Raw genomic sequence first — 27,144 nt, 5'->3', positions numbered from 1 at the left:
TGGTTGAGCACGGACCTATGAACCAGGAGGTCACAGTTTGATTCCTGGTCAGGGCACATGGCTGGGTTGCGGGCTCGATCCCCCAGTAGGGGACACGCAGGAGGCAGCTGATCAACGACTCATCATTGATGTTTCTATCTCTCTCTCCCTCTCCCTTTCTCTCTCTGAAATCAAGAAAAAACATATATTTTTTAAAAAGCTGATGAAGGCTCAGACCACATTAACAGGGTGAGAAGGAAATTGTGTCACTAAATACTGTATATGGCTTCTGAGACAAAGGTATAAATGCCTCTCAGAGGGACAGGCATCACTGTGCCAATGTCTTGAGGTCTGATCAGCAAAAGGGATGGGATGGGGACCTGAAAACAGTCTTAAGAAGGAGGGTGCTATTTGATGGCTCTCTTGTCTCTGTTGTTTTGTTTCCTTTTAGCCTCGAGACTTGTTTGCTCTTACCTGAATTTACCACCCATCTTACCTTCCTTTCTAATAAACTCCATTTCAACCCTCAGCAGGTTTAGGATAAAGTAGAGCTATTAGAACTATTTTAGAAACTTTGAAAATCATAGATGGGCTACAAAAGGCTTTTCCATGCACCCAGATGAAAAAGGCAAGAAATCATGATCACTCTCTGGAACCTTAGTACAGGCAAATTCTTCTCCTGCTGCCTTCTTAACTCCTTATCTGGTTTTCCAAGGTCTGTATAATCAGATCTTCCTTCTCCTCTCAACTCCCCCAAGCTGTCTTTGCCTTTCTCTTTCTAGACACTCCACCTCTGATCCCATTGAGATAAATGAGGTCTTTCGACAAATTCCTCAAGTGCTTCCCTTTCACCTCAGAAGTTCTCTTCGGAACCAGTTGCTTTCATTGCTTTTATTGTGGATAATTTTTGTGTGCTCTGCCCAACATTTTGGGGAAGTAAAGATGAAATAGAAAGGGGACCTTCCTTGATGGATGGCAGTGTAGCGGGGAAGGTAGACTTTAACCAAGGTTTTTATGTACTCTTTGGTGCCAATAGAAGTAAACAGAAAATGTAATGCAAAAGCAGTTACTAATAATGTCCTGGGTGGTGAGGGAGTCCCGGTAACTGGGTAGGCTTGTGAGTAAAATCTCAAAGGATATATTATGCTTGCCAAAGTTTACCCTCAGTTGAAGCCTTTTTTTTTTTTTTTTTTTTTTTTTGCATCCCCTGTGTCCACAGGAAGTGCATGGGTTCAGTAAAGAATAAAACACTCTTTCCTCCATGCTTTGCTTTCTTTTTCTTAAAACCATTTCATACTGCGGCTCCCTTGAGGGCTAACATGCTTGGCTTTTAATTTTCTTTCCTTGTTTAGATTTTGTCATATTTGGATTGGCTGAACTGGTGCAAGATTATAAATTATAGCCACTATTGTACGGGCAAATATGTCTGCTGCCACTGATAATGGTCCCTTGCACACTCATGTGCCCTCAGCTTGGAGGTTGCACACCCTGCTTCTTTTCCCCCAATTCCCCCAAAGTCTGAGGATGGAGGTTGTATAGATGTATGGGAGGTTTGGTGATGTGGGCAGAGTATTACAAGTGGGAAAAAAAAAAATACACTAGATCTGGATAAAAAAAAATACACTAAAAAAACCAAACCAAAACAAACAAAAAAATACACTAGATCTGGAGACTGAAACTGCCTCATGTTTGCAGGATATTTTTGGTGTTTTGGGTTTGATGGTCACTGGCAGGGAGGAACTGAGAGATGACACCGAAAGGGCAGCAGTAGCAGATGATGATAGTCTTACATGCTCTGCTTTGGTGTCCATGGGTGAGATATAGGAGGAGGACCAGGATTGATTATGGAAATGAAAGCTTGGAAAAATACGGGAAGCAGGAGGTCAGCTATTAATTAACACAGGTCAGGTCCTCGGTCCTAGTCTAGAATCCACAAAGCAGCTGGGAAGGTGGATGTTTTTAGATCTTCATCTCTGTTTTACAGAAGAGGAACCTAAGGCCCATAATGTGATACAGCTTGTCCAAGTTCACTCAGATATTAAGTGGAGGAGCCAGGAATTTGAACTGAATTTTTGTTTCCAAAGATTATGCACTTAGTCACCTTGTTTTAACATCACTTAGATTGTTGAGAATCATTTGGAAATAGTTACTGTAGGTATACTTTTTTGAGTAACACTGTCATATTTCATATACAAACTTTCCAAAGAATAAAAAAAAGAGATGGGCCCTAACCAGGGTGCTCAGTGGTTAGAGCATTGGCCTGCAGACTGAAGGGTCCCAGGTTTGATTCCGGCCAAGGGCACATACCTCGGTTGCAGACTCAATCCTGGGTCCCGGTCGGGGACCATGCAGGAGGCAACCAATTGGTGTATTTCTCACATCGATGTTACTCTCTCCCTCCCTTCCACTCTCTGAAAAGCAATGGAAAAAATATCCTCAAGTGAGGATTAAAAAAAAAATTAAAAAGAAAAAGGTGGTATATTTTCCTTTTCTTCTGCTCATTTGTATGTCTGTCTTTCTCTCACACACACATACATACACACACACATTAATGAAAATTTCATGTTTGACATATAGTAATGATAGTAATTAAAGTCTACCCTATAAAAACTGGGATATTATTTATTTATTTTTATGGATATATTAATTGATTGATGAGGCAAAAACTCATAAGTTATCTCCATGGGCACAACATAAATAATGTTTACAGTTTCACTAAAAGATCCTGTGTTACAACTACCACAGTCAAATCTACAGAAGATGATTTTTACTTAAAAATAAATTTATTATATGTAGGTACTTATAAGGTATCATACAACTCTTTTAGATATTTTTAATTAATAGTGTTTACAAAATACTTCAAATCAATGTATTAAATTAAAATCTAGTAATAAAACAACTGCTGAAGTATTTTTTTGAAATTATACATTTCACATCAATAAAATTTCAAAGTGGAAAACGCATATTTCTTATAAAATTAAAATATTTTCTTTTTCTACGAAAAATAAAGAAGCATGTGCTTATTATTGAAATAAAACATATCTTAATTTAGGCATGTATGGTTTATGAGGGATTTTTGTATTTGTTTATAAAATAGTTGAAACTATATTAAGAATGGTTTTTGAGGGAGTCAGGGAATACAATAGTAAAATATAATTCCTCTCATTGCTGCTTTACGAATCAACCTCTATTCTAGGTTAAATTATGATATTATGTCCTCATCGATTCAGCTTTTTTCTTTCTGACTTTCCTTATTTTCACTTTGGCATATGAGGTCACATTGTAGGGGCAGGAATTCAGTTGTCATGGGATGTGATTGCTTTAGATAATCTCCGAATCATTTATATTATGTTTCAGAGTTGATATTTGTTTTTATGTTTACATATGTATGTCGTGTGGGAATTCACACAGAGATCAAGTAGATTAGGAGTTGCCAGAGTGTTGTAACCCCCAATTTTGCATCCGGGTTTCCACTCTAGGTTGAGGAGAAGGAAACATTATATCCTGAAGGAACGTGTAATTAAGAGAATGAAGTCTTGCTACTTGCTCTTGCTTTATGTTCACTTTCTGATTTGTACTTTACCTAGATCTTGCAGAAAATGAAAGTTATAGCTTTGGGTGATGGATTTCATAGAAATCCTAAGAATGCCAAAGACAGCTTAGTATTTTCCTATGATTAACTCCAAACATAGGGTGTTTCCTTTTGTAGAATAAAGAGTTGATTTCAACTGCATGTTTAAGGTAACCTGGAAGTTAGCTTGAGTTAACAGTGCCTCTGTTAAAACCGCAAACACCAGTTGAAAGTTCATAATTAGGAATGTGGCATGTCAAAGCTCTGAGATCCTCCGTACATTTTTTCAGTTTCACAAATATTTAACACATATCCATTTTACTCAAAACCGATTATATCTTACATAGGTTTTTAGTACTCAAATTTAATTTGAATAACTTCACAGCAATTGAAAAAAATAAGCTGTTTTACAAGAGAGCTAACATGAGTAATTGAAAATTAAAATTTAAGCCAAATGAAGGAAATCCAACTGACTTATTTATCAAATAGATATAGGGTGCTATTCAGTTATCAGCTGCTTTCTCCTATAGAGCTGTGATTCTCATGGCTGGATACCGAAATTACCTAGGGAGTTTTAAAACATACACATGCCTCAGTCAAATCCATAGACTAGGATATAATCTGTCTGTAGGTTGACCTAGGCATTGCAAATTTAAAAAGTTCCTTGTTTGATTCGAATGGGTACTCAGAGTTGAGAACCCTGACTCCAGAACAAACAGTGGAACATTGTGACTATTTAGCAGGAAATAACATTACTACTAGAAAATGTTGGTGCTGTGAGAATCCTTAGACTGTATACCCAACTTTCTTTTAGAGTAGGTTTGGTTTAGTTTGCTAATACATTATCTTAATCTGGTTAAGAGGTCTACATTGTAAGGTATAACTCAAGTTTACAGCAGAGGAAATAGGAGTACTACTGTGTTTTGATCTTTTGGACCCTCGCCAGCTATAGAGTGAAAGAACCTAGATTTGAGATCAAGTCCCATTATCTCTATCACACAACTTTGCTTCCCTTTAACTTTTCAAGTCCTGGGATTTTATTGGTATAACATGGTCAGCTTAGAAAGAAAACAATAAAATTACATTTAAGTTTTGATATGTTATGTAGTATGTGTTACGTAGTCCCAATCCACTACGAATAGGAAGATTTTGATTTTTTTAATGCAGGGGTGGACCGTATATGGCCCGCGAAATCATTAGGTCTGGCCCTGCCAAGGCCGCTGCAGGTGGGACTCGAAATTCAATAAATCTTGGAGCTTTTTTCATAGCTAATTTTTAAGTTGATAAATTTGTATGACCTGTGAATGATGTTATATTAAACTACACAATATGTTCTAAATGAGAGGCCAATTAGAAGTGCACAGTAAGAATAGTACAGCGATGTGTGGCAGATGAGGTTGAACTAAAATCTGGGCTGCTGATTGGCTGGCACACAGCGATATATCCTTGCCAGTGAATAAAATATTGAAGTATTTCTATGCTGGTAGAGAGCCAGCCACTGTCCTCAGTACTCAGATCTGGTGCCTGACCTGCCTCAAACATTCCTTCTGGACCTTAAACCCACTGAAAACCTAGTAACTAAAGGGTTAATGCCTGTCAGAGCCAGAGTCCTAAGGATCCTGTACTATTTTGTTTTGGATGGGTCTCAGCCTATATATTGTGATGCTATGGCCTAGAAATGCCTGGGACACTCCCCTGGGCGATACTACTTGTGGCAGCCCCCCTAGATATTTCCCCTTTCAGAGCCATTGTTGTGGCTGGACTGGCCCTTGTGGTTCTTGTTATGATTGCAAGATGCACCTCAAAAACACTCTGAGGGAGCTTTGAAAAACAAGGTTTATTACTGACAAGTCCAGGAGGGTAAAAAGCAAGCCTGGGGCCATCTGGGGCCACACAGTGAGGTTGCTAGTAGAGAGAGAGTGAGCAAGAGTGTGGGAGAGCCTGGGGTTCTGTCTTTATGGGTGTCAAGGGTGAGATGCCTAGGGTTTCACATGTTCACTCTTTATTGGTGAATTTAAAGCATAAGAGTGAGAAATAAAGCAAGGGAAAGGAAAGCAAACAGATTTACTGTTTAAGAATGTAAAGCTCTTAATTATATCACTTTTTTCTATTTACGGTAGCGTTTTATCAACTTCGTTATGGATTCAAAACCATTTTTGATACATAATAAAACTTGTTATGCTTACTCTCATTAAAATAATAGGACAATCACTTAAATTGAAGTATTAGTTTTAAAAGCATTCAACACAATAAAGAAGAAGTGAGGAATAATGAAAGCTGATTCTAATTATTGTTTTACTCAGCGCCCAATTTTGTATTTGTGTAGGGTATGCCTGGCAAGTTGGGGTTTGTTTCTATTATTTTGAAAAGTATTTTTAGTATGCTTCTTCGAGACACCTTACTGTTTTTGAAAGGGTAGGAACCTGCATCGTGCAAGGGAGATTAGCAGGCGGTGAATCAGACCCAGAGTCCAGCCATGTGAGTGCTATTGTATTCAGGTTGGCAGCACAACCTCAGTAACTGTAGTGTAAATTAATATCTGCTTTTTATGTTTCTCCCTGGGATATTTGAAAATAATATGTAAATTGAATCAAGAACCTCTATGGGACACTGCCACATAGCTAGAAGCAACTTTTCAGGTATTCAAAGCCCCCCTAATGGATTAAGAAGAGCAGTATTTAGGACTTGTTCATCTTTTGGAGACTCCATTCTTAGCACAAACCTGTTGGCAATGAGCCGTCTAGAATTTTAGCTTTGTGGCCGCTGAAAGGCGGGCAATGGGAAATCTCAAGAGTATTTCAGTAATCATCTAATAGATCATAACTGAAGGCAGAATTGGAATGTTGCCTGAAAACATCTGTCTTGTTTGGGGGTCTGGGTTATGTATAACAGTGTATTTTTCCACCTTTCTTGGTATTGTATGTGTATGTAGAATAGGGAGTGAGTGGGCAGTAGAATTCTTAAGGGACCATTCTTTGTTCTGACATAAGCATCCTTAACCTAGCCCCGTGGAAGGTTGTTTGTAATGGCACCTTCATTCTATGAAGAACATTATTTTCGTGGTAGATCTGTAAAACCAAGTCACAGGATTGCAGCATAGTCTCTATTCTAAAGTAGAATGTTTATTTATATTTAACCAAAATATACGATACCGGTATATCATAACAAACTATACACAGAATAATACTCATAATTACGATTTGTTCATCATTCACTTGTTGCAAGATGGGGGTGTTTTAAATTTGTATAGAAACAGCAAAAGCTCAGAAATGGAATTCCAAGATAAAATTTACCATGTCTTCTCAGATTATTAAAATCATAGTGCTTTTAGCACCAGGTTGTAGAAAGAAAAGTTAACCATTCATGTTTTTCTTCTCTTCACCCCCAATCTCTTTGGAGCCAGTGACGGTTGGAGAGCCTTTGCCCTGCTTAGGGACTTTTCATTTGAGAGGAAGTTCCAGTGCCTTGCCCTTTGCCTCTCCCTGAGTGTTTGTGAGCACCTGCCTGATGGCTGGTCCTCACAGAGCGCCTAAAAGTTCCCTGACCATGCAGTCAGCTGCCACAGTTCCTTCCTGGAAACCCTACTTTAAACCGTGTTAACAACTAAAGTATTTTTCCATAAGAACACTGAATTAAAAATAAAATATATTGATATATATTAAGCAACATTAGTGATTTAAAATTGTGAAAAGAGCCCCTAAAGAAAGATTTTGAGATTTAAAAAACAGCTTACATCGATCAGAATTATTTCCAGGTTGTTGAGCAGACTAAAAATGAGATGTTTCTTGTAAAAAGAATTGATATATGTTTAAAATATTGCACAATGGGCATATATTTCTAGACTTGATGACTATCTATCGATCTCTCATATGTCTAAGGAAGAATGCTCTGCCCTTACTGTACTTTGCTGTGATACAAATCAATGAAATACATTCACATGTGAAACGTACTTCTGTGGATTTATGCACATTTAGATCAAACCTAAAATTTTTTTAAAGTCGCTAAGTTGGTTAATAGCCACATATTTGCCAGAATTATTAATGTTCATGAGTAACAGTGTCTTGATGGGCTGTAGATAACATATTGTGAGTTATTGCAATGCCCAGAAGAGCAGTTATAACTTTACTCTTTTTCTTGCCACTCAAGGAAGAATATTGAAAAACAAATAGCTGAGAATCACAGTATCATCAGGAATGTTTTCAGTCTGCTTTGATCTATTAAAAGTAAATAAAGCTCTGTAACTTTATTGCTGATCAACACAATGACATTCGCTGTTCTCACTTGTGATAGACTTTCTTGTCTGGCCACATCATGGATGCCCTGGATTGTTATAAATATACGTTATAGCACTAGATTGAATTCCATTGATTGACTTAACTAACATAAAAGTGCTAGCTATAATAAGCATTCAGTGTTTAAAGAAACGTATCAATTAACCCTTTTGTGTATAAATAAAGCTACATGTGAATTATTTTGCTAGCAGTTATTGAATTGAGAAACATGGTGAATAGGTATGGATAAGTTGCTTTGGAAAGCTTGCTCAAGGATGTTTGTTTTGTGTAATAAATTCTCCTAAAGCAAATACAATCATCCAAAGTCATTCTGTTATTTGTAAGTCTTTATTTAAATACCGTGTGGATAACCATAAGCACTTCTTTTTTATGGTGATGCTGTTGGCTTTGGGTTTTACAGTGAAAAGCACTTTCAGAGGGCTGATCCGGATACTTCTCCTCCTATTTCTTACTTTATTCAGCCCTGTAAATAGAAATCTAGATCATGAACCCAAAGTAGTGTTAGCTGTAAGCTCTTTTTTAACTCTTTTTTTAAAAAAATATATCTTTATTGATTTCAGAGAGAGGAAAGGAGAGGGAGAGAGAGAGAGAGAAACACCATTGATGAGAGAGTCATTGGGGATCGAACCTGCAACCCGGGCATGTGCCCTGACTGGGAATCGAACCGCGATCTCCTGGATCCTAGGTCGATGCTCAACCGCTGAGCCACGCCTGGCCAGGCTCTTCTTTAATTCTTTATAGCCACTGCCAGCACGTAATTTTAAAATTTTCTAGCTGTCCTGTGGAAAAAGGTTTGGACAGAAAAGCATATTAAGGCTAAAGAGACAAGCTTCCAACACCATACCCTGTAGCTCTGCCCCTTCTTGCTCTGCTCAGCTCTGTGATTCAAACCTTGTTCAGCAGCGCTGCTTTTATAATGTAAGATCTTTCTATAAATAGTACAGCTGGGGAGGAGAACCTCAATTAAGATGAGAAAGATATAAATAATATCATAATATTTCTCATGGTGTTTGACATATTGTTGACAGGCCATCACTGTACTTCATACCCTATTGGAAAATGATAAAATACTGTAATTACCAGGCCATTTATCACATAGATTTAACATGAAGCTTCACAGTTTCATCCCTAAAGTGATTTGGGATGACAAGCATAAGAGTCTCTTAATCTTCACAATTGATGGAGAAAGAATTAGAGATGTGTAATTAGAGTATTAATTATTCACCAGCTAATGACCAGAGAGATAAATGATGAAGCTTTCCGCACCTTATTTAATGAATTATATGTGGTCACCATGCCATTCAGTATCAAAATTATGGTTTGTAAAAATATAATTTGCGTTTTATTGGTTATTCTGTGCTGTAGACATAAACGTTCTTACTTGACTTTTTTTTCTCATTTGGGTTTTTTGTTGGTTTTACCTTCTCTGGCATGTAGTAGCTTCATTTCTAGAATTCAGCAGTGTGGAGAATGATCACATAGGACTCAGGCAGTGATGGCTGTTTGGATGTGGAGAAAGGTGGATGGTGTGTGGTGTGTATATGCATGTGTGTGTGTAAATGGCTGATTCAAGGCTAAAATTATCTTGATATACTATTGTAGTGCAGAACTGAAACCAATTGGCAGAATGACAATAAAGCTAATATAGTACTTATTTGAAAAATCAGCTGTACAAGGACAGAGTTGTCACATAAGTTAGACAGGCCCAAGAGCGTTCTGTAGCTGGTAAAAATAATAAGGCACTTTCACAAACTTTCATAAAATGGAGTGCAGGTTGTAGAAGGTAATAGCACTCTCCACTGGTTTAATAACTTTTGCAGTGTTTTCAGTTATCAGACCCAGTTAAAGGAAGACAAACACAAAACAAAAGCTCATCTAAAAAAGTTAAATGGTTTGTGAAATATTTAGAGATGTTGCAGGTGAAAGAATCCTTGACTGTTCATACTGTGTGTAAATATTTGAAGGAATGCGATGGGGATTAGATGGTAGATTTTGTTCCTTTTTGCTCGGAAACGGAAATGTCTCAAGCTACAGCTCTCTAGATAGAAAATGGGTCGTCTCTGAGTCATGAGCGTCATCCTGGTAGTGTCTCCCTCGTAGTGTCACCTGAGGCTAGATAGCCACTTGCCAGGGATGCTGTAGAAGAAGGTGCGTAAATTAACTTTTAGGCCCCTTTAACTCTTAAAATTTCTTGAATCTGGTTATAAACCTGAATAATTACAAGCACACTTGACAGTGAAATTGACTGTCTCTGTTAGAAGCATTAAAAGTAAACATTCTTAAACCATTAAAATAGATACCGTAGGTGGTTAAGAAAAACAAAGTAGGTGGAAAGAAAAATGATAACTAATTTATGTCTTGCTTCTTCAAAGCATCCACGATACTTAAAAAATATTTTAGTGTATTTACTGCATCTGATAATTTTATGTTATTGAAATACAGTATTTCCATTTTTAGATTTTCACTTCCAGTTACTGCCACAGCAGAAAACTGCATTCTTACTGTTTACCCGTATATGGCAATTCATCTTGATGAGGACAACATTATTGTAAGGAATGGTAAGTTGAATATGACTATTTTCTCTCTATCACTGTGTGTGTTCTTGTTATCCAAGGCTGACATCTAGAAGTAAATTGACTTTAGAAATTCACAGGTGTTTATTAAACTCCTACCATTACCAGGAGCCGTGTTTAGTACTGAGAGTAGAATATGGCAGCGTCTCCTAATTCCAAAAGTTGACAATCTAGTGAGGAGCACATAAATAATTTAATACAAACAGGATGGAATTAAGAGCTCTGTGTATGAGCGAATTGAAGTATTGGGAATGTGCGGGTGGTGCAGAGAGGTTAACGCAGATGTTGGGGGCCTAGGGTGACTTTATAGAAGAGATGACATTTGTGTAGAGCTTGACAAATAATGATCTTGAATAGGATGATTGAATCAAAGGGCAATAGAGCAAAAGCATGGGGGTGTGATGGGAGACATAAGGCAGGCAGTGTGGGGGCAGAGCCACACCACTGCACCATTTCTTCTGTTATAGAGGGAACCATCTGTGGTTTTTGAGTATCAGTGATTTAGAAAGGGAGCAATTGTTGGGATGCAACATGAATCAAACTGAGGAGGAGTGTGGTCAGTAGACTCACTGGGCGTTGCTGCGCAGGAAATGGTGAGAAAAGACAAGAACAATTAGAAGAGAAGCTGCCGAGCTGGGAGAGGTGAAATACAAGGCATAGAAGGGGTGAAATACAAAGCATAGAAGATGGAATAAATCTGGAGGAGAAAGGATGGACAATGGGAAACATTCCCTCTGTGTATAGATTGGCAAGGCCTGAAGTTTCAGTGATAAGTTGGAGGTCTTTTCTGTGTTTTTAACAAATTTTCTCATATTCTCCACCTGCTTCTTCAAATGTTTACCACTCCTGTGAAACCTATGCAATCCTGTTCTTCCTCAGTTACAAGAAATGACCTTTCCTCTGACTTTATAGAAGAAATAGAGACTATCAGGCAGGAACACTCTGAACTTCCAAATACCAAGCACGCATTGCCACCCATTATCTCTTCTGTCACGAAGCTGGGAGGCAGGGTTGTCTCCTGACTCAGGCCCTTGATGGCCTTGCCAGCCTGGCTTACTGTTGCCCTTTATCGTTTGCCTCCCCCTTAGCTGCTTTGTGGGAGTGTGCGGGGGACAGCTGGGAGGAAGGAGACTGTATTCCCTCAGGGGACTGGCTCATTCCCAAAGAGGAAAGAGGGTGAATTCAGGCCACGAATGCTTGATTTAGTCTTTCCAAACTTACCAGTCAGATGAACCACTCAGTTTCTGAGGGAGATGGAGAAAAATAGCAAAGGAAAGTAGGCTTTTAGAGTACCTCAGCTCCCTTTAGCGGGAAAGAAATGTTGGGTGAGGAATGAAGTGCTCTTCCATTATACTCTTGACTACTCTCTCTCTCTCTCTGGCTAGTCCCGATGTTAGTTTTTAATATTTTTCTAATATACTGGGCAGGGTGGGGTGGAGAGTTCAGGTAACACACCATAGAAGGAGCAATGGATGAAGAATCATAGTACCTGAGTGGAGATTTTATTTTGTGTGTTGACCTCACCATTTTGCCATATGATTTTATCTTTAATTCTTAGATCCTTAAACATCTGTTATTGAACAAAATGTGCATGGTGAGGGAGTAGCAGGCTACTAACAATAGGTGCTTACCTATTTCAAAGGTTTTTCTGAGGACTCATAGACTATAAATACCTGGAAAGTATTATTATGATTATCATTATCGTTTCATTATTATTGCTATTATAACTGTTACTATTTTCATTGCTTTATTACTTTTTTATATTTTTCATAATATCCTCCCAGAAAATAATGAGGAATTACTGTACAAAAGACCGCTATCTCTTTAAAAGAAAAAAATGAGTCAAGTTTTTGTGTTTCTAGGATGATTGAGTATGAAGCATATGGGTTAAAAATAATGCATTTATTTGGGTAATTATTACCCAAACTTCATGATTCTTAAATATTTTAAAATATCTTTATAAATGTGTATAATAATAATTTATAATATATGTTTAGTGATTTCCAGGCATAGGGTGCTCTGCTAAGTACCTTATATTTATTTCATTTAGTCCTTTCAACAACTCGGAGTTCAATACTCTTATTAATCTCACTTTACAGATTAAGAAAATGACTCATAGAGAGGTTGAGCAACTTGCCCCAGGAAATGCTAACCACATTTGTAAGACCTCAGAGCCTGCACACTTAGTAGCTACTGTGTTCTAGAGTATATTATGGTCAGTAAAGGTGAAATCTTAAAACATACTAAGTATATCCAAAAGTAAAGCAGGTTTATTTGTTAGAGCTAATATGCTAAATAAAAATTATTATATGAATCACTAACTTAATTTGAAGGGTACAGATGTGGATTTGTACCCAAATAGGAACTTTTTATAAGTGAGTTGGTAAGTTGAAAAGATACTGCTTCATGCATACACAATGATTCATTCTATCCTTGAATTTTCTAAGGCTCACTTCTATGAAGCGTATAGTGGTGTAGCATCCTGGAGCTATGCACACCTACTGGATAAAGGGTCTCTGGCAAATTCTCACTGGCTTTGTACTGAAAGAGTGGAAGAAACGTAGTATATACTAGCGTATATATATGTGTTATTGCTCATAAAGTAATTCTCACAACAGATTCATGAACTCAGAACCTTTGGTTTCATTTTACAGATATAAACATATACTGCGGAGAACTTGTATAATAAACCCATGGTTTAACAGCTCAGGAGTTGTAGTGCCAAGCTTTCAAATTAGATCTTTGTAATTGTACAAGCCATGCTTTTCTGATAGAATTACATTACGAATATATGTATATGTGTGTCTGTATACATACACACATACATACACATATGTGGATGGATGGACAGACTGACATAGATAGATAGATAGATAGATAGATAGATAGATACATACATACATACATACATACATAAATACATAGCTAATCTGCCCTAAGTCACATCTACTGTTTTTTTCTTGGTCAGCATTGCCTGTGGTTGGGTTCAGATTACCATGGTGGAAAACTCTAGTGTATATACAGCAACTCCTAACTGGAATAGAGATTGAAGGCTGTGCAAAATGATCTCAGCTCGTAACCAAGCAGTGATTTCATTTCAGAAAAATAACTAGGAAGAAATTACTTTTGTTAGTGAAAACTTTTCTATTTTTGTTTTTGAGCACCATATATAATAATTTCAAAAATTTTGGTGTAAAAACACTTAAAATGTTTTACATATCCTAGTTTATGCTAAAGTTGAGCATTGTTCGTTCTCCAGAAACTTTGATATACCATAATAATTATCTTATCAAACAAAGTTCATTTAATTGAGACAGCCATATCACCCTTTGTATTATTTTTTCTTATTTGACATTTTACATCTTATTTTATGTATAATGGACATTTTTCTTTTTTTTCTTTTATAGGCTTTTTTCTTTGGTTTTTGTACTGTGTATGTATTACACATATGTATGTATATACATGTATACATATATATATTTTATATATGAAATTGTGAAATTCAGATTCAGTAATTTGAAATTAAATTCAATAGTGAATTTACAAATGGTTGTTTGACCTGTTATGATGCAGTGTGTCATTTCCAGATAGGGACCCCAGTCCTGTGAAAAATACTGACAATGTTTTACTTCCCGCAGTAAAAGACGGATTATCCTCTTCTAAATGTGACAGTGCTGAGCCTGGGAAGAGATTTTTTATTGGTATGTGGCAAATATATAGTGTTCCGCTCAAACCCAGTCTATAATATGATCTGTTTAATATTGTTTAATTAAAAGCTTTGGTTTTTTCAGGTAATAAATACAGGAAGAAAACCGTGAATTTCTCATTAGTTTTAAGTGGGTCATCTGCTTTGGGAGCTCTCTCTCCAACGATCTAAAGCAGAGAGTCTAATGTTTTTGCTTCACAGTGCACTTAGTATCTCAGTAATGTTCCCCTAGGCCAAAAGGTGTACTAAGCAGTTCCATTTTTTAAGTGGTTTGGTCCAAAAACCTAAGCGTAGTAGTATATGTGACGGCCAACAGATGTTAGCTCAAATGCTAAATATCCTGCAGAGCCCCTGTGAATTTGCTATGACATCCAGGTACCACAGTTTGGGAACTGTTCACAGTTTGGGAACTGCTGAACTACGGTTTTGTCTGCTAATTACCTATCTGGGATTTAATGTTGCCTATTTTAGAAGAGATGAGCACAGAAAAATATGTGAATTTGATAATACTATTTGCAATTAACTATTCAAATATTCCTTTCTCTGGATATGGATAGTATTGAAAAATTTGCGTTTTATTGAATGGGCCAAACCAAATGAAATATTGTGAGGTTTTTAAATGAGTTGTGCTTGTGCCATTACATAGGCAGATATTTTCCTTAATATGATCAAATCATTTTATATTCTTGAAAATGTCTCAAGAATTAACTCAAAATGTTTTGTTTTATTGAAGTGCTTCACTTAGATAGAAAGTAACTTTGAGTCTGAAGTCAGTATTTTGTTTCTGTGCGTTTTTCAGCTAAAGTTTAATTCTGTCTAATCAGTAAAGCTAAAGACTTGTTAAAATATTTTACATATGTAATTGAAAGTGAAAGGTTCCATTTTGGGGAGTATTTTCCTATACCATTATGGCCAGAAGAAAATTTAATGTTTTTTATTGTAATTCATCTATTTTTAAAGTATTTCTGTTGGATATTTTAAATAAATCTATTTTCATTTTTTATTTTAAGATAGCAGTAAATTGGATCAGAATTCCTTTGATTGCACAGAATAATTTGTAGAATGAGCTCTATTTGTCTACCTACAAATTGCAATAGCTGACAGAATATTTTACTCGATGGTCAAGTAACCCTTTTTACCAAAAAAATGTGAATTTTAGGAGTGGAAACAACACCTGAAAAATTGAACTTGGCCAAAACTGTAAAGACAAAGAAGAAAAGCGATCGATTGATGGAAAAGGAGCGAGAAAATAAGCAGTTTTCTCCTGAGCCAGGAACAAAGGCATGTGGCTTCTTTCAGAAGGTTGTAAATGCAGCTCAGACCTGGTTCAGCCTCTTCGGCTGGCCTGAAGGACCACATTCCCTTTCTATTCCAGAAACTATAAGAAGGTGACAGTTGCATTTTTCTCTAAATCCCTTGCTTTTTATCATATAATAAAGTATCATCTATTAATTGGGATTGTTTTAAGTGAAATACAATATTAAATAATTTATTCTAAACTGATAAATTATGAGGAGGCTATTAAGAAAAGCTAAAAGGTCCAAATATAAATTCTTTAGTATATAAATGTGTTTCTGTTCCTTCTTTTTTTTTTTTAATTCTCACCTGAGGATATTTTTTCCATTGCTTTTCAGAGGGGGCGGGGGGCATCAATGCGGGAGAGACACATTGATTGGTTACATCAATTGGTTAATTGGTTGCCTCGGGACCGGGGCCGGGGCTTGAGCTTGCAACCGAGGTATGTGCCCTTGGCCGAAATCGAACCCGGGACCCTTCAGTCTGCAGGCCTATGCTCCAGCCACTGAACCAAACCGGCCAGGGCTCTATTCCTTCTAAACATCCAAAGATTTTAGGCAGCACTGAAAATCTCTGAATCTCAGTTTCCTCATTTGTCAAACACAAAGGGTGAACTATGGATAGGAAAAGCCCTTTTAAACTTGAAAAATAAAAAGGAAACTCCACATTTCTCTACAAATGAAATATCATCCCTAGATCTAGACTATAGTCAGGTAGACAGTGGTATTAGTAAACAGGAAGTGTCAGTTTCTTTGCTACTGTCTCCTCTTTGACAATACATTTACCTCACTCTCTCATGTGTTGTTTTATTACTCAACATGTCTAAGATAGTTAAACTGCATTGGTTACATCAAGTCACTTAATTCCAGTGTTAATTTAAACTGGAAGTCAGGCACCTCCCTTGTTATTATGTTTCTGGTGTCATGGTTGGTTCTCAGAGCTCTTGTACCCCCTTTCTCAGCACTGGTGTTGGCACCATGGGGGCGAGTACTAATCTCTAGCTAGGAGATCTATATTAGAATTTTTCCATCTATATTTAAGAGTGAGCTAGGTTACATTAAGTCTACAGTTTTCCTACAAGTTAACTTTTTCAGTTTTTTAAATTAATAGGACAATATCAACTACAAAGGATAAATTCAAGTTAACTTTTTCAGTTTTTTAAATTAATAGGACAATATCAACTACAAAGGATAAATTCGCTAAGATGTCATCTTTGTCTATGGTGAGAGAAAATGAACGTAGCAGATACCCTGAAAATTTACCAGCTTGATCATAAAATCATCTGATTCCAGGGAATTTTTGAGAGAAGTTATTGTTAAAACTTTTCAGTTTTTTGCTTTGGTATTTGTTCTACTGAAAATTTTACCTATTTTTAGTAAATCTTAATGATTTATTTATTTTTTGTTGACTCAAGGAAGTATATTTTATTTGAATATCACTTTTATGACAAACTAATGTCAAATGCACATGAGTACTTTCATTTTGTGATAAATGTGATTATGAACAATGGTTTGTATTCTTTATGTAACCAATGTTAGTTACTTTTTATTTATTTCTTTATTAAATTTATTGGGGTGACATTGGTTAATAAATTTACATAGGTTTCAAGTTTACAATTCTATTAATACATCTGTATATTGCATTGTGTGCCCACCACCCAAACTCAAATCTTTTGTCACTGTATTTTTGACCCTCTTTACCCTTTATGACACATCCCTCCTTCCCTCTGGTAACCATCATATGTTGTCTGTGTTTATGAGATTTTGTTTTTTGTTTTTCTTGTTTGTTCATTTGTTGCTTTCAGTTTTGTATCCCATATATGAGTGAAATCATATGGTTCTTGACTTTTTCTGTCTGATTTATTTTATTTAGCATGATATTTTCAATATCAATCCATGCTGTTACAAATGGCAGTATTTCATCTTTTCTTATGGCTGAATAGTATTCCATTGTATACATGTCCCACATCTTCTTTATCCAATCATCTATTGGAGGACACTTCAGTTGTTTTCATAGGTACTAAACTTAGGGACCTTGGTCTTAGAGAGGATTTTATGAACTTGATCCCAAAGGCAAGGGAAATAAAAGCAAAAATAAATGAATGGGACTGTATCAAACTAAAAGGCTTCTGCACAGCAAGAGATTTCATTTCATTTGAATGGAAATCATTGATTGGGTTATTAAGTTTCATAATTTAACTGTTGTGACTACTAGTATTGTTTGTGTTTATAGTCTCTTTCTCATCTATAACTTTTATTTTTTCTTAATTATAGATTTTAGCAGGTTGCTTTTATGTCTCAGATAACAAATAAGTTATCCATTTCTATGTGTTCTCAATCATTTAATGCTGATTTTTTTTCTTTAAAATCTACTTTTTCTTTAAACTTGAATTGTATGCTTAATTATTTTCACATCTGTACATTTATATCTTTATTCCACGTTGGATACATCCCAGAATTTTTGCTATTAAGCATTTTCATTTTTGTTGTGTTTTATAGAGCCTGTGATTTTAATTTTAATTTTCTATATTTTTACCATAATAATGGCTGGTATTTTGTTGTATAATATGTTATTGCATTCATGCATTATTATTACTTGCCCATTTACATCAATTGTTGGCCATTAGGTTTGTTAATATTTTTTCTCTATTTTCTTAATGTAAATAATACTGAGTTTAAACATATCTGTTTATAAATGGTAGTAGACATTTCTGGATACATATGAAGGTTCTCAAAGAGTAGGATCACCAGATTAAATAATATAAGCTTTTTAAAATCACTTATACTTTTGGATGATTTTCTAGTAAGTATTTTACTTTATATTCCCACCAATGAGTTAAGTTACATTGTCGGTTTGGTTGTTTCCTGATGGAGTTGAGTACTTTGCCATTTTGGTAAATGAGAAACAGCCTAGGTCACTGGGTGCTGCCTGGGGAAAGGCAGTTCTAGAAGAGTATGAGGGCCTCTCTAGCCCTGGGAAGGAAGCTGCCCACAGCCAAACAACTTTGATTAAAGATAAACTTTTTCCAAGTAGCAATGTTATTCAGTGCCAATTCTTTATTTGCAATATTTGGATCATGGACTCTCAGGCTAAGATACTTTTGAGTTCATGTATTGTTGCCAATATTTGAACTGCCTCTTGAATAACTCCTACATCATCTGGAGTTATTTAGTGGTTTTGCTAAGACTGATGTCACATTTTGTGTTTGCATTGAATTATTTTATGGTTTGCATTTCTCTGTTAATCTCCTATTCTGTGGTTTATTGAAATAAAATCTGAGCATGAGAATATTTTATATAATTTTATCTACTTGGCAATCAGTAGGCCCTTTGTCTTAGAAAAGTCATCTTTCAACTGTTCTTTTCTGTCTCCTTTTCTGCTGACTATTTCTCTATTTTCTGTTCCTTAATCTCCTTTTAGAATGATGGTGGACCTGCATGACTGATCCTTTATCACTCAGCTGTATCTTCTCTTTTTCTATCTTTTACTTTCTTATACTTGTAGATCTCCTTAACTTCCTCTTTCAGTCTTCTATAAAAAACTGAAATTTATTTAGAGTTTTGTTATCTAAGAATTCTGTGTTATTCTTTATTCCTTCTTTCCTTTCTTTTCTCTTCTCCTCCCTCCCTCTCTTCTTTCCTTCCCTCTGTCTTTTTATTTCATGATACCCTATTTTCGTGTTGTGGATGCACGCCTTCTCAAATGTCTCTCCCATATATGGCACTTCTGTTAAGTGTCCTGATTACCATACTACAGGTCACTTCCTTCTGTATAAGCCTCTGGAAACTTGGCGCCTCTCTTAAGTTCCTTTAGGAAAATGGCCTTCCCCCCTGCGGCTTACTGCTGTACCATCCATCATTTTGATTTTTTCTTCAATACAATTCCATCCGTTATCTGTCTTACAGATGCTCTTCAAAGTTTCTGGTATAATAATGGTCCTTTCTGCAATTTCAGTGTTGTTACAGGTTTATTCCCTTCCTCCAATCTTTCTGACATTGCACGTATATTTTGAGAGGGAGAGCAGGTAAGCACATAGGCTTAGTTTATGATCCTGAACAGGAGGTTGCCTTTTCTTCTCACAGTTTTCTGTAGTTTTACTCTTCCATTTATCGTCTTATAGTTCCAACTTAATGACTCGTCATTTCTGTTGTTTATCTCATTATTGCTGTCTAATAATCCATGCCCTTCTGAACTTGCTTTGAAATCGCTCTCTTACCTTGTTTCTTTAAAGTAATTTTATGATGATATTTTATTAATAATAATGATTAATATATTTTGGACTTTTACTATGAAATAAAAGTCCAGACATTATTATATGTGTTTTGTGGGTAATAATTAATTTACTGTTTACCCTATGAGGTAGGTGCTATTATTATCACCATTATACTGATGGGAACCTGAGGCATAGAGAGAACAAGTAATTTTCTTTTCCCAAAGTCGCTCAGCTGATAAATAGCAGAGCCAGGATTTGAACATTCTATCCCAGAAGCTCTCATTTTGTTTAAGTATATAGAATCTTACCAAAAATCAAGTTAATCAGTGGAATGTTCTGCCATATGTATTGAGAACATGCAAAATAAGTAAAATATTTTCTCTATGCCTGCGTTTCTTCGTTTGTAAAAAGGAGATAATGGTAATACCTACCTTATGGTGTTGCTGTGATGTTTAAAAGAGGTAATGCCTTTGAACTGTATTAAAACAGAACTTAGGACCTAGTAAATATTCAGTAAATATTAGCTATTCTCATTAAATTGAATGGGATTATGCTAAGAGTGTTATGTATTTCTGATTTCATTAATCACATTCACCAACTCTTCCATTTGGCAGTGGATCCGTCATTTCTAAACACTTACCCAAAGGCTATTTCATTCATAATATTTCTCCTTCCTTGCAGAATTTCCCCCCGGCTTGATATAGGAAATTTTGACATTTCAACAAGTGTATATAGCATGCATTTCTCTTTGCAGCTGTGAGCTACTGGCAAGCTTATTGAGAAATTTTAATAATATAAACATTAAGTGTCACCACCATTTCTAGGTAGGCTGCCTAGTCATATTACCAACCGTGTCTAACAAAGTCACCAAAAAACATATCTTTAGTTTGAAACAAAGTGTTAAAATGAAAGTGGTTATAACTGATTAGAGTTCATTGAGTTCTTTTCACTTCTACACATTACTGTAAGAATAATGAAACATTTCATAATTCTTACGTTTAAGACAGTTTCCTTCCTTTACCATTTTACTACTTGCTTGCTGATGATTGTGGCAAGTGGTGGGCGGCACAATGAGCCTTTTCCTTCAGCATGTTTTCAATCTCTAAAGTATGGGGACTCATAATTGAAAAAGAAACAAACTCATTTAATATCTTAATACTTAAACAAGAGGAGAAAAGGACTGTGGTTAAAACTTACCAAGTTTTAAATTAATACAAAGTATGTGGATAGTGAAAAAAAAAAACAAAAAACAGACTGTAGTTTTTACATCATAATTTGTGCTCCCAATGGGCAATTCACTTATTCACTAAAAATGTTGCCTTTTCTTCTAACAAACCTCTGGACATTAATTTTAACTAGTTAATTTCAGACTTCATATGCTAGAAGAACTTTGAAGACCCAAGGTGTTCCATCTTGACTTTTTAAATCATAAAATAAAACTCACATAGAAAAAGGTTCAAAACCAAGTGCAACCCCTCAGTTTACTCCTAGAGCAAACCCCTGTGTAGGCATCACTTTGCCAGCACCCACAAAGCCTCTTGCGACTGTCAAAATAACACTACCAAATCTCTGCAACTGAAATGAAACTACTAGCCTGACTTTCATGAAAATCATTTCCTTGCCTTTTGATTTGCTTTGTTTTACTACCCAAGCATAGATCTGTAAACTCCAGAGTTTGTTTGTTTGAATTTTAATAATTTTATTGCCATGTAACATAGACAGATTTATAAATATGTGAACACATGTGTAGCTATCACTTAGACCAAACACTAGAAACTGGCTAGCATCCCCAAATCCCCCTCCCTCTTGTGCCCTCTTCTACCTTCCAAGGAGGCAACCACTATCCTGAATTCTAACGCCAAAGTTTCGTTTTGTTAGTGTTTGAACTTTATATAAGAATAATCATACAGCTTGCATTTTTCAGTATGTGTGGATTTTTTAGCTCAATATTATGTTTATGTGATTCACATACGTATTTACATTTAGAAGTAGTTTATTTTTCCTGCTGTATACTAGGCCATCGTATGAATATTCTTCAATTTATTCATTCTCCTTTTGATAGACATTTCACTGGCTCTCAAATTTTTCTATTCTGAATAATACTAGTATAAAATTTTCAGTGTATGTCTTTTGGTGTACAGATTTCTGAAAGGCATATTTGCAAAAGTAAAATTGCTGGATCATAAGATAGCAATATAATCACTTTAGGAGGTACTTCCAAACAGTTTTCCAGGGTGGTTGTACTCCCACAGGTAGTACATGAAATTTCCAGTTGTTCTAGATATTTAATATTGTCAGTCTATTCAATATTATCTCTTTTTTTTAAAATACTGCATTACTTTTTTTTTTTTTTTTTTTAGTTCTCACCCGAGGATGTGCTTTTATTGATTTTATAGAGAGAGGAAGGGAGAGGAAGAGAGAAAGAGAGAAAGATCTATGTGAGAGTGAAACATTGATTTGTTGCCTCCTGCATGCGCCCCGACTGGGGATCGAACCTGCAACCTGTGTATGTGCCCTGACTGGGAATTGAACCTGAAACCTTTCAGTTTACGGGATGATGCTCCAATCAATTGAGCCACACCAGCCAGGGCCAATATTATCTCTTTTTGGTAGGTGTGATTTGAATTGAGGAATTTTATGAATATTGTATGTGAGTTTGTTATTGGTTTTATGCATTACAAATATCTTCTCCATAATTTTAATATAGTCTAATTTTTGACTAATTTTAACTTAATGGTTATTGTTTTTGTCTGCTCTTTAAGAAATCTTTTTCTCCCTGAGACACGAAGATAGCCTGTTTTGTTATTCCTTGCAGCTTTCTTGTTTTGTCTTTCATGTTTGATATTTTGCCCTTTTGAAATTTACTTTTGTATATATTGTTAGATAAAGGCTAAAGTATATTTTATTTTTCTTTATTTCTTAAAATATGGATATCCAATTGACAGAATATCACTTGTGGAATAGACCATCCTTTCTACTTTCTTTCTACTCTACGGTGCCTCCTTTTTCATAAGCCACGTATTCATATAGTTGTGAAACTGTAGTATATTCCTTTGATCAATTTGTACTTTTGCATCAATAAAAATTGTCTTAAGTTTTATCACTTTATAGTTCTTGATATCTAGTAGTGTAGGTAGTCAAAAGTTTATTGTTCTCGAATATTTTCTTAGCGATTTATGCTATTTGCATTTTATATAAATATTAAAATCATTTATAAATGTCTGCTAAAGATGGCACCTTACTGTTATTTTGATTGTTACTGAATTTTGTCTATGATAAATTTAGAAAGTAATGACATCTTTACAATGTTTCCTTGATCAAAAAGGAGCTTATATGTTCATTTATGTATTTATTTATGTATTTATTTATGTATTTATTTATTTAAATCTTCACCTGAGGATATGTTTATTTATTTTATTTTATTTATTTTTAATTTATCTTTATTGTTGAAAGTATTACAGATGTCCCCTTTATTTTCTCATTGATACCTTCTACCCCCACACCCGCCCCCTGCCCTAGGACTTTAACACACTATTGTCTGTGTCCATGGGTTATGCATATAAGCATGTAAGTTCTTTGGTTAATCTCTTCCTACCCACCTACCTCCGCTTTCCCTCTGAGATTTGTCAGTTTGTTCCATGCTTCTGTGTCTCTGGATCTATTTTGTTCATCATCTTATTTTGTTCTTTACATTCCACATATAAGTGAGATCATGTGATACTTGTCTTTCTCTGAATGGCTTATTTCGCTTAGCATAATACTCTCCAGGTCCATCCATATTGTCTCAAAGATCATTCAAAGTTTATCTGAGTGATGCTTTATAATTTTCATTTAAGTTCTTGCACATATTTTGGTTGGTTTATCTCTGGGTATTCAATATGTTTTGAAGATACGGTCAGTGGCATTTTTTTTCCCAATTTTATTTTCTGTTTTTCTATATCTAATATAAATAATGTAGAATATCATATGCTGACATTTATCCAACTGCTTTGTTAAGGCAATTTACTAATTCTGATTTACTTGTAGATTTTTTTTGGTATTTTCTAAAAACACATTATCTGCAAGTAATCACTTTTTCCCTTTTCAGTCCTTACATCTTTGATTTATTTTTCTTACCTTGTTACATTGGCTAGGTTCTCTAGTTAAATACTGAAGGGTAGACATTCCCCTCTTAATCTCAATCATAGGGAGAACACCTTTCAACATTTATTATTACGTATGAAGTTCACTATATGCTTTTTATAGAAACCCTTTACCAGTTTATTAAGTTTATTTTTATTTCTAGTGGTCATGAATTTTCATAATGAAAATATTTAAGTTTTAAACTATAAATTTTCTTCTAAATTTAGCTTTATCTGAATTGCATATTTTTATAAGTAATATATTTTTTCATCCCACTCATTTTTTTCTATTTTCCAACATGTTTTATTTTTACAAAGGTCACTTAGAAGCTTACATTTGGTGATTTTACTGTTCATGTTCAGCTTAATTTTATTGAGGTCAGAGACCATCCTCTTTGAAATTTTTTGACGTTTGTTTATTGGCCATCATTTATTTAGTTTTTATAAACATTCAACTGGAAAATATTGTGTATTTTGTAGTTATTGAAATCTGTTTTCCATGTATGTACATTTCCACTAAGTTTGCTTATTATACTCTTTAAATAATATATATGCTTATTGATTTTTAAATTATTAATTACTAGGGTAAAGTTGTTAAAATCACTACTTACATTTGTATATTTGAATTTTTTTTTAAAATTCAGTCATTATTGCTTTATAAGTTTTGAGCTATACCAAGTGCGTTCAAATGTACAATTGTAACACCTGTGTTATGGATTGAAATTTTTATGCCTATAGAATGTCTTCTCTTTATACGTAGTAATACTTTGTCCCTTAAATTATAAACTGTCTTCTCATCTTTTTGTCCTTCTATATTGTAGTATGGATACTTTCCTATGGCCTATATTCCAATGCATTAATACTCTTTTCATTTGATTTAATCTGCTGCTAAACTCATTCATTGCTGTCTTAATTTTACTTATAGGATTTGTTTAATTCTAAATTTTCTATTTAGTAAATTTTTATATAATTTATAGTTAAGTAATAAAATTCTTAATTGTAAACATAGTACATACAGTTAGTTTAAAATCTGTTTCTTACAACTCTAATATCTGGGCCCCCTATGTGTCTATTTATATTGTTTACTATTTCTTTCCATTTGCATTCATCTTGTTGCTTTTTCTCCTTCTTATTTAATCAGTGTATGGTTATTTTTTAATTCTGTCTAGGTCATTTATTTTTTTCATAATTTTTGGTAGAAATATTGTAAGGCCTATGATAGTGTTAATTTTCTCCATGAAATATTTATTTCCTTTATTGGTAACTTCAGGATATACTAGCTTCGTTACATACATAACTTAAGATGAAGCTGAGGAAAGAAAGGTCAGGTAACTTCCATAAAGTCACAGAGTAAGTGGCAGAGCCAGAGTCTGAACAGTAGTAGTCAAACCCGAACCTAAATCAATCCTTTTTCTCCTGTAATATGCAATACAGACCTACTAGCTAGCAAACTTGAGAACTTCCTTTAAAAATGACCCCTTGGGCACTTTGTATTTGTCAGTCTAAGCTAGTGATAGATTTGTGATGGATTATTAGCAAACAAATAGTATAGTATTAGATATCTGACAAACTATAGACAGCAATATTGGTTGGAATTTTTTACTCTATTTAAAAATTAGCATATATCACAACTTGGTACAGGAGTTGTTAGGAAATAGAGATTGCATTGTCCTGTTTAAAGAACAGAAATACCTGGGAACAATAGATCTCTAGACTTTATCTTTAAAATGAGAATTTCTACTCAGGAGACCAGTGTGCAAGATGTGCCTTTCTAAGTATTAAGAGACAAATACTGAGAAAATGTGTATAAATTTGTTTAAACATGTGTGAAGAATGTTTGAAATATATCTTGGAAACCATTATAGGCATTGTTATCTTTAATTTATAGCATACAAAATTGAGTTCAATGAATTACGCTGCTAGTAGGTGATGGGCCCAGGATTTAACCCCTATACTCTTTAGCCCAGGCACTTACATTTTCTAATCACAATCTAATCTTTTAGACTTGACAATTGCAACATTAGATAATGATATGTGTTTAAAACTAGATGCTGTCAAGCTCTGGGGTTATTAAAAAATCCAATTTTTACTATCAAATGGTATCTGAATAAATGAGTTTTGTAATTTCTTTTAGTTTTGGTTTGGAATAGAATTTTATTTAGTCATTGGACACATTTTTTCCATAATGTAGCATTTTGATATTTAAATAAATCTTTCAAATTGTTTTCCCATAGGGATGTGAGTAAAATGCAAGCCTTCGGCTCAATCTCATTAGACCAAAAGCATTCCAAAGCAAATGACTTTTTAAGATATACTAAAACCATTTATGATGTGATACGCCACTTGAGTGGAATAATGCCTGATGGAATTAATCCTAGTCAATCTTTACCTGTGGATTACACTGAAAAGGTCATTCAACTCCATATGCAACATTCTTCAGTTCTTGACTTTCTCAGGTAAGAGCAGGGATGTGTTAATTTAAAAATGTAATTATGCCCTGGCCAGTGTTGCTCAGTGGTTAGAGCATTGGCTCTAGCACTGAAGGGTCTCGGGTTCGATTCCCAGTCAAGAGCACCTACCGGGATTGCAGGTTCCATCCCCGGCCCGGGTTCGGGCACATGCTGGAGGCAACCAATCAATGTGCAATGTGTCTCTCTCACATCAAGGTTTCTCTCTCTCTCCCCTAACCTCTATCCCTCTTCCCCTTCTACTCTCTCTAAAAATCAATAGAAAAAGTATCCTCGGGTGAAGATTAACAAACAAACAAAAATGTAATTAAAACTTAGCTAGATAGATAAGTAAGTAGATGGGTAGGTATATAGCTAGATAGATTTTTGATATTGTTTTTTTAAGAAAATATTTACTAAGTTTCCACAATATACAGAACCCTATAATATATATCTTGGAAAAAATGGCAAATAAACATTTCATGACCTAATGAATTTATAATCTAAGGCAATCATTCTCAAACTTTAGCATGCATCCAAATTATTGGGATGGCGTGATACTTTTGGTCCAAGACTTTATTTTGATAATCCTCATACAATCCAAGTATAAAACCCATTGAACAAAAAAGGGATGTAAACAGTAATTTATTCTTCAGATTACTGTTAGTATAATCTCAGGTTATGAGCGCTGTGAACTTTTAGTCTGTAGAGTTAAAGCCTTTTTATATTAAAATAGCAGGTGAAACTTCCCTTAAATTGTTGATAGAAAATATAGGCAAAATATTTGTCATCATTATGTTTATACTCCCCTGCAAAGATTAAATGGCAAGTGGCCAAGAAATAGAAAAACAATGCTCATTGAAACTGTAAGAGTGTTGGTGAATATCTAGCACTTCTTTTGCCTACATTTGTAGTATCATTGTCCACTTGAACTCCCCACATCCAT

The 27,144-nt window shown here is 35.0% G+C and overlaps 1 protein-coding gene across 1 annotated transcript in view; it reads left to right on the top strand.

Annotated features, from left to right (window-relative positions):
* Positions 1-27,144, top strand: part of CFAP47 (cilia and flagella associated protein 47) — a gene marked incomplete at both ends in the record, with an annotated part of 352,044 nt that overhangs the window by 106,738 nt on the left and 218,162 nt on the right. Inside the window, 4 exons of the mRNA XM_081125415.1 lie at positions 10,300-10,400; positions 14,003-14,116; positions 15,281-15,509; positions 25,986-26,207. Of these exons, the coding sequence (XP_080981541.1) occupies positions 10,300-10,400; positions 14,003-14,116; positions 15,281-15,509; positions 25,986-26,207 (666 nt within the window). The remainder of the gene's footprint in view (positions 1-10,299; positions 10,401-14,002; positions 14,117-15,280; positions 15,510-25,985; positions 26,208-27,144) is intronic.

This window comes from Miniopterus schreibersii, assembly GCF_964146895.1.
Source record: "Miniopterus schreibersii genome assembly, chromosome: X".
NCBI lineage: Eukaryota > Metazoa > Chordata > Mammalia > Chiroptera > Miniopteridae > Miniopterus > Miniopterus schreibersii.
Note: the sequence above shows the minus strand (reverse complement) of the source record. Positions and strands in the feature narration are given on the sequence as shown.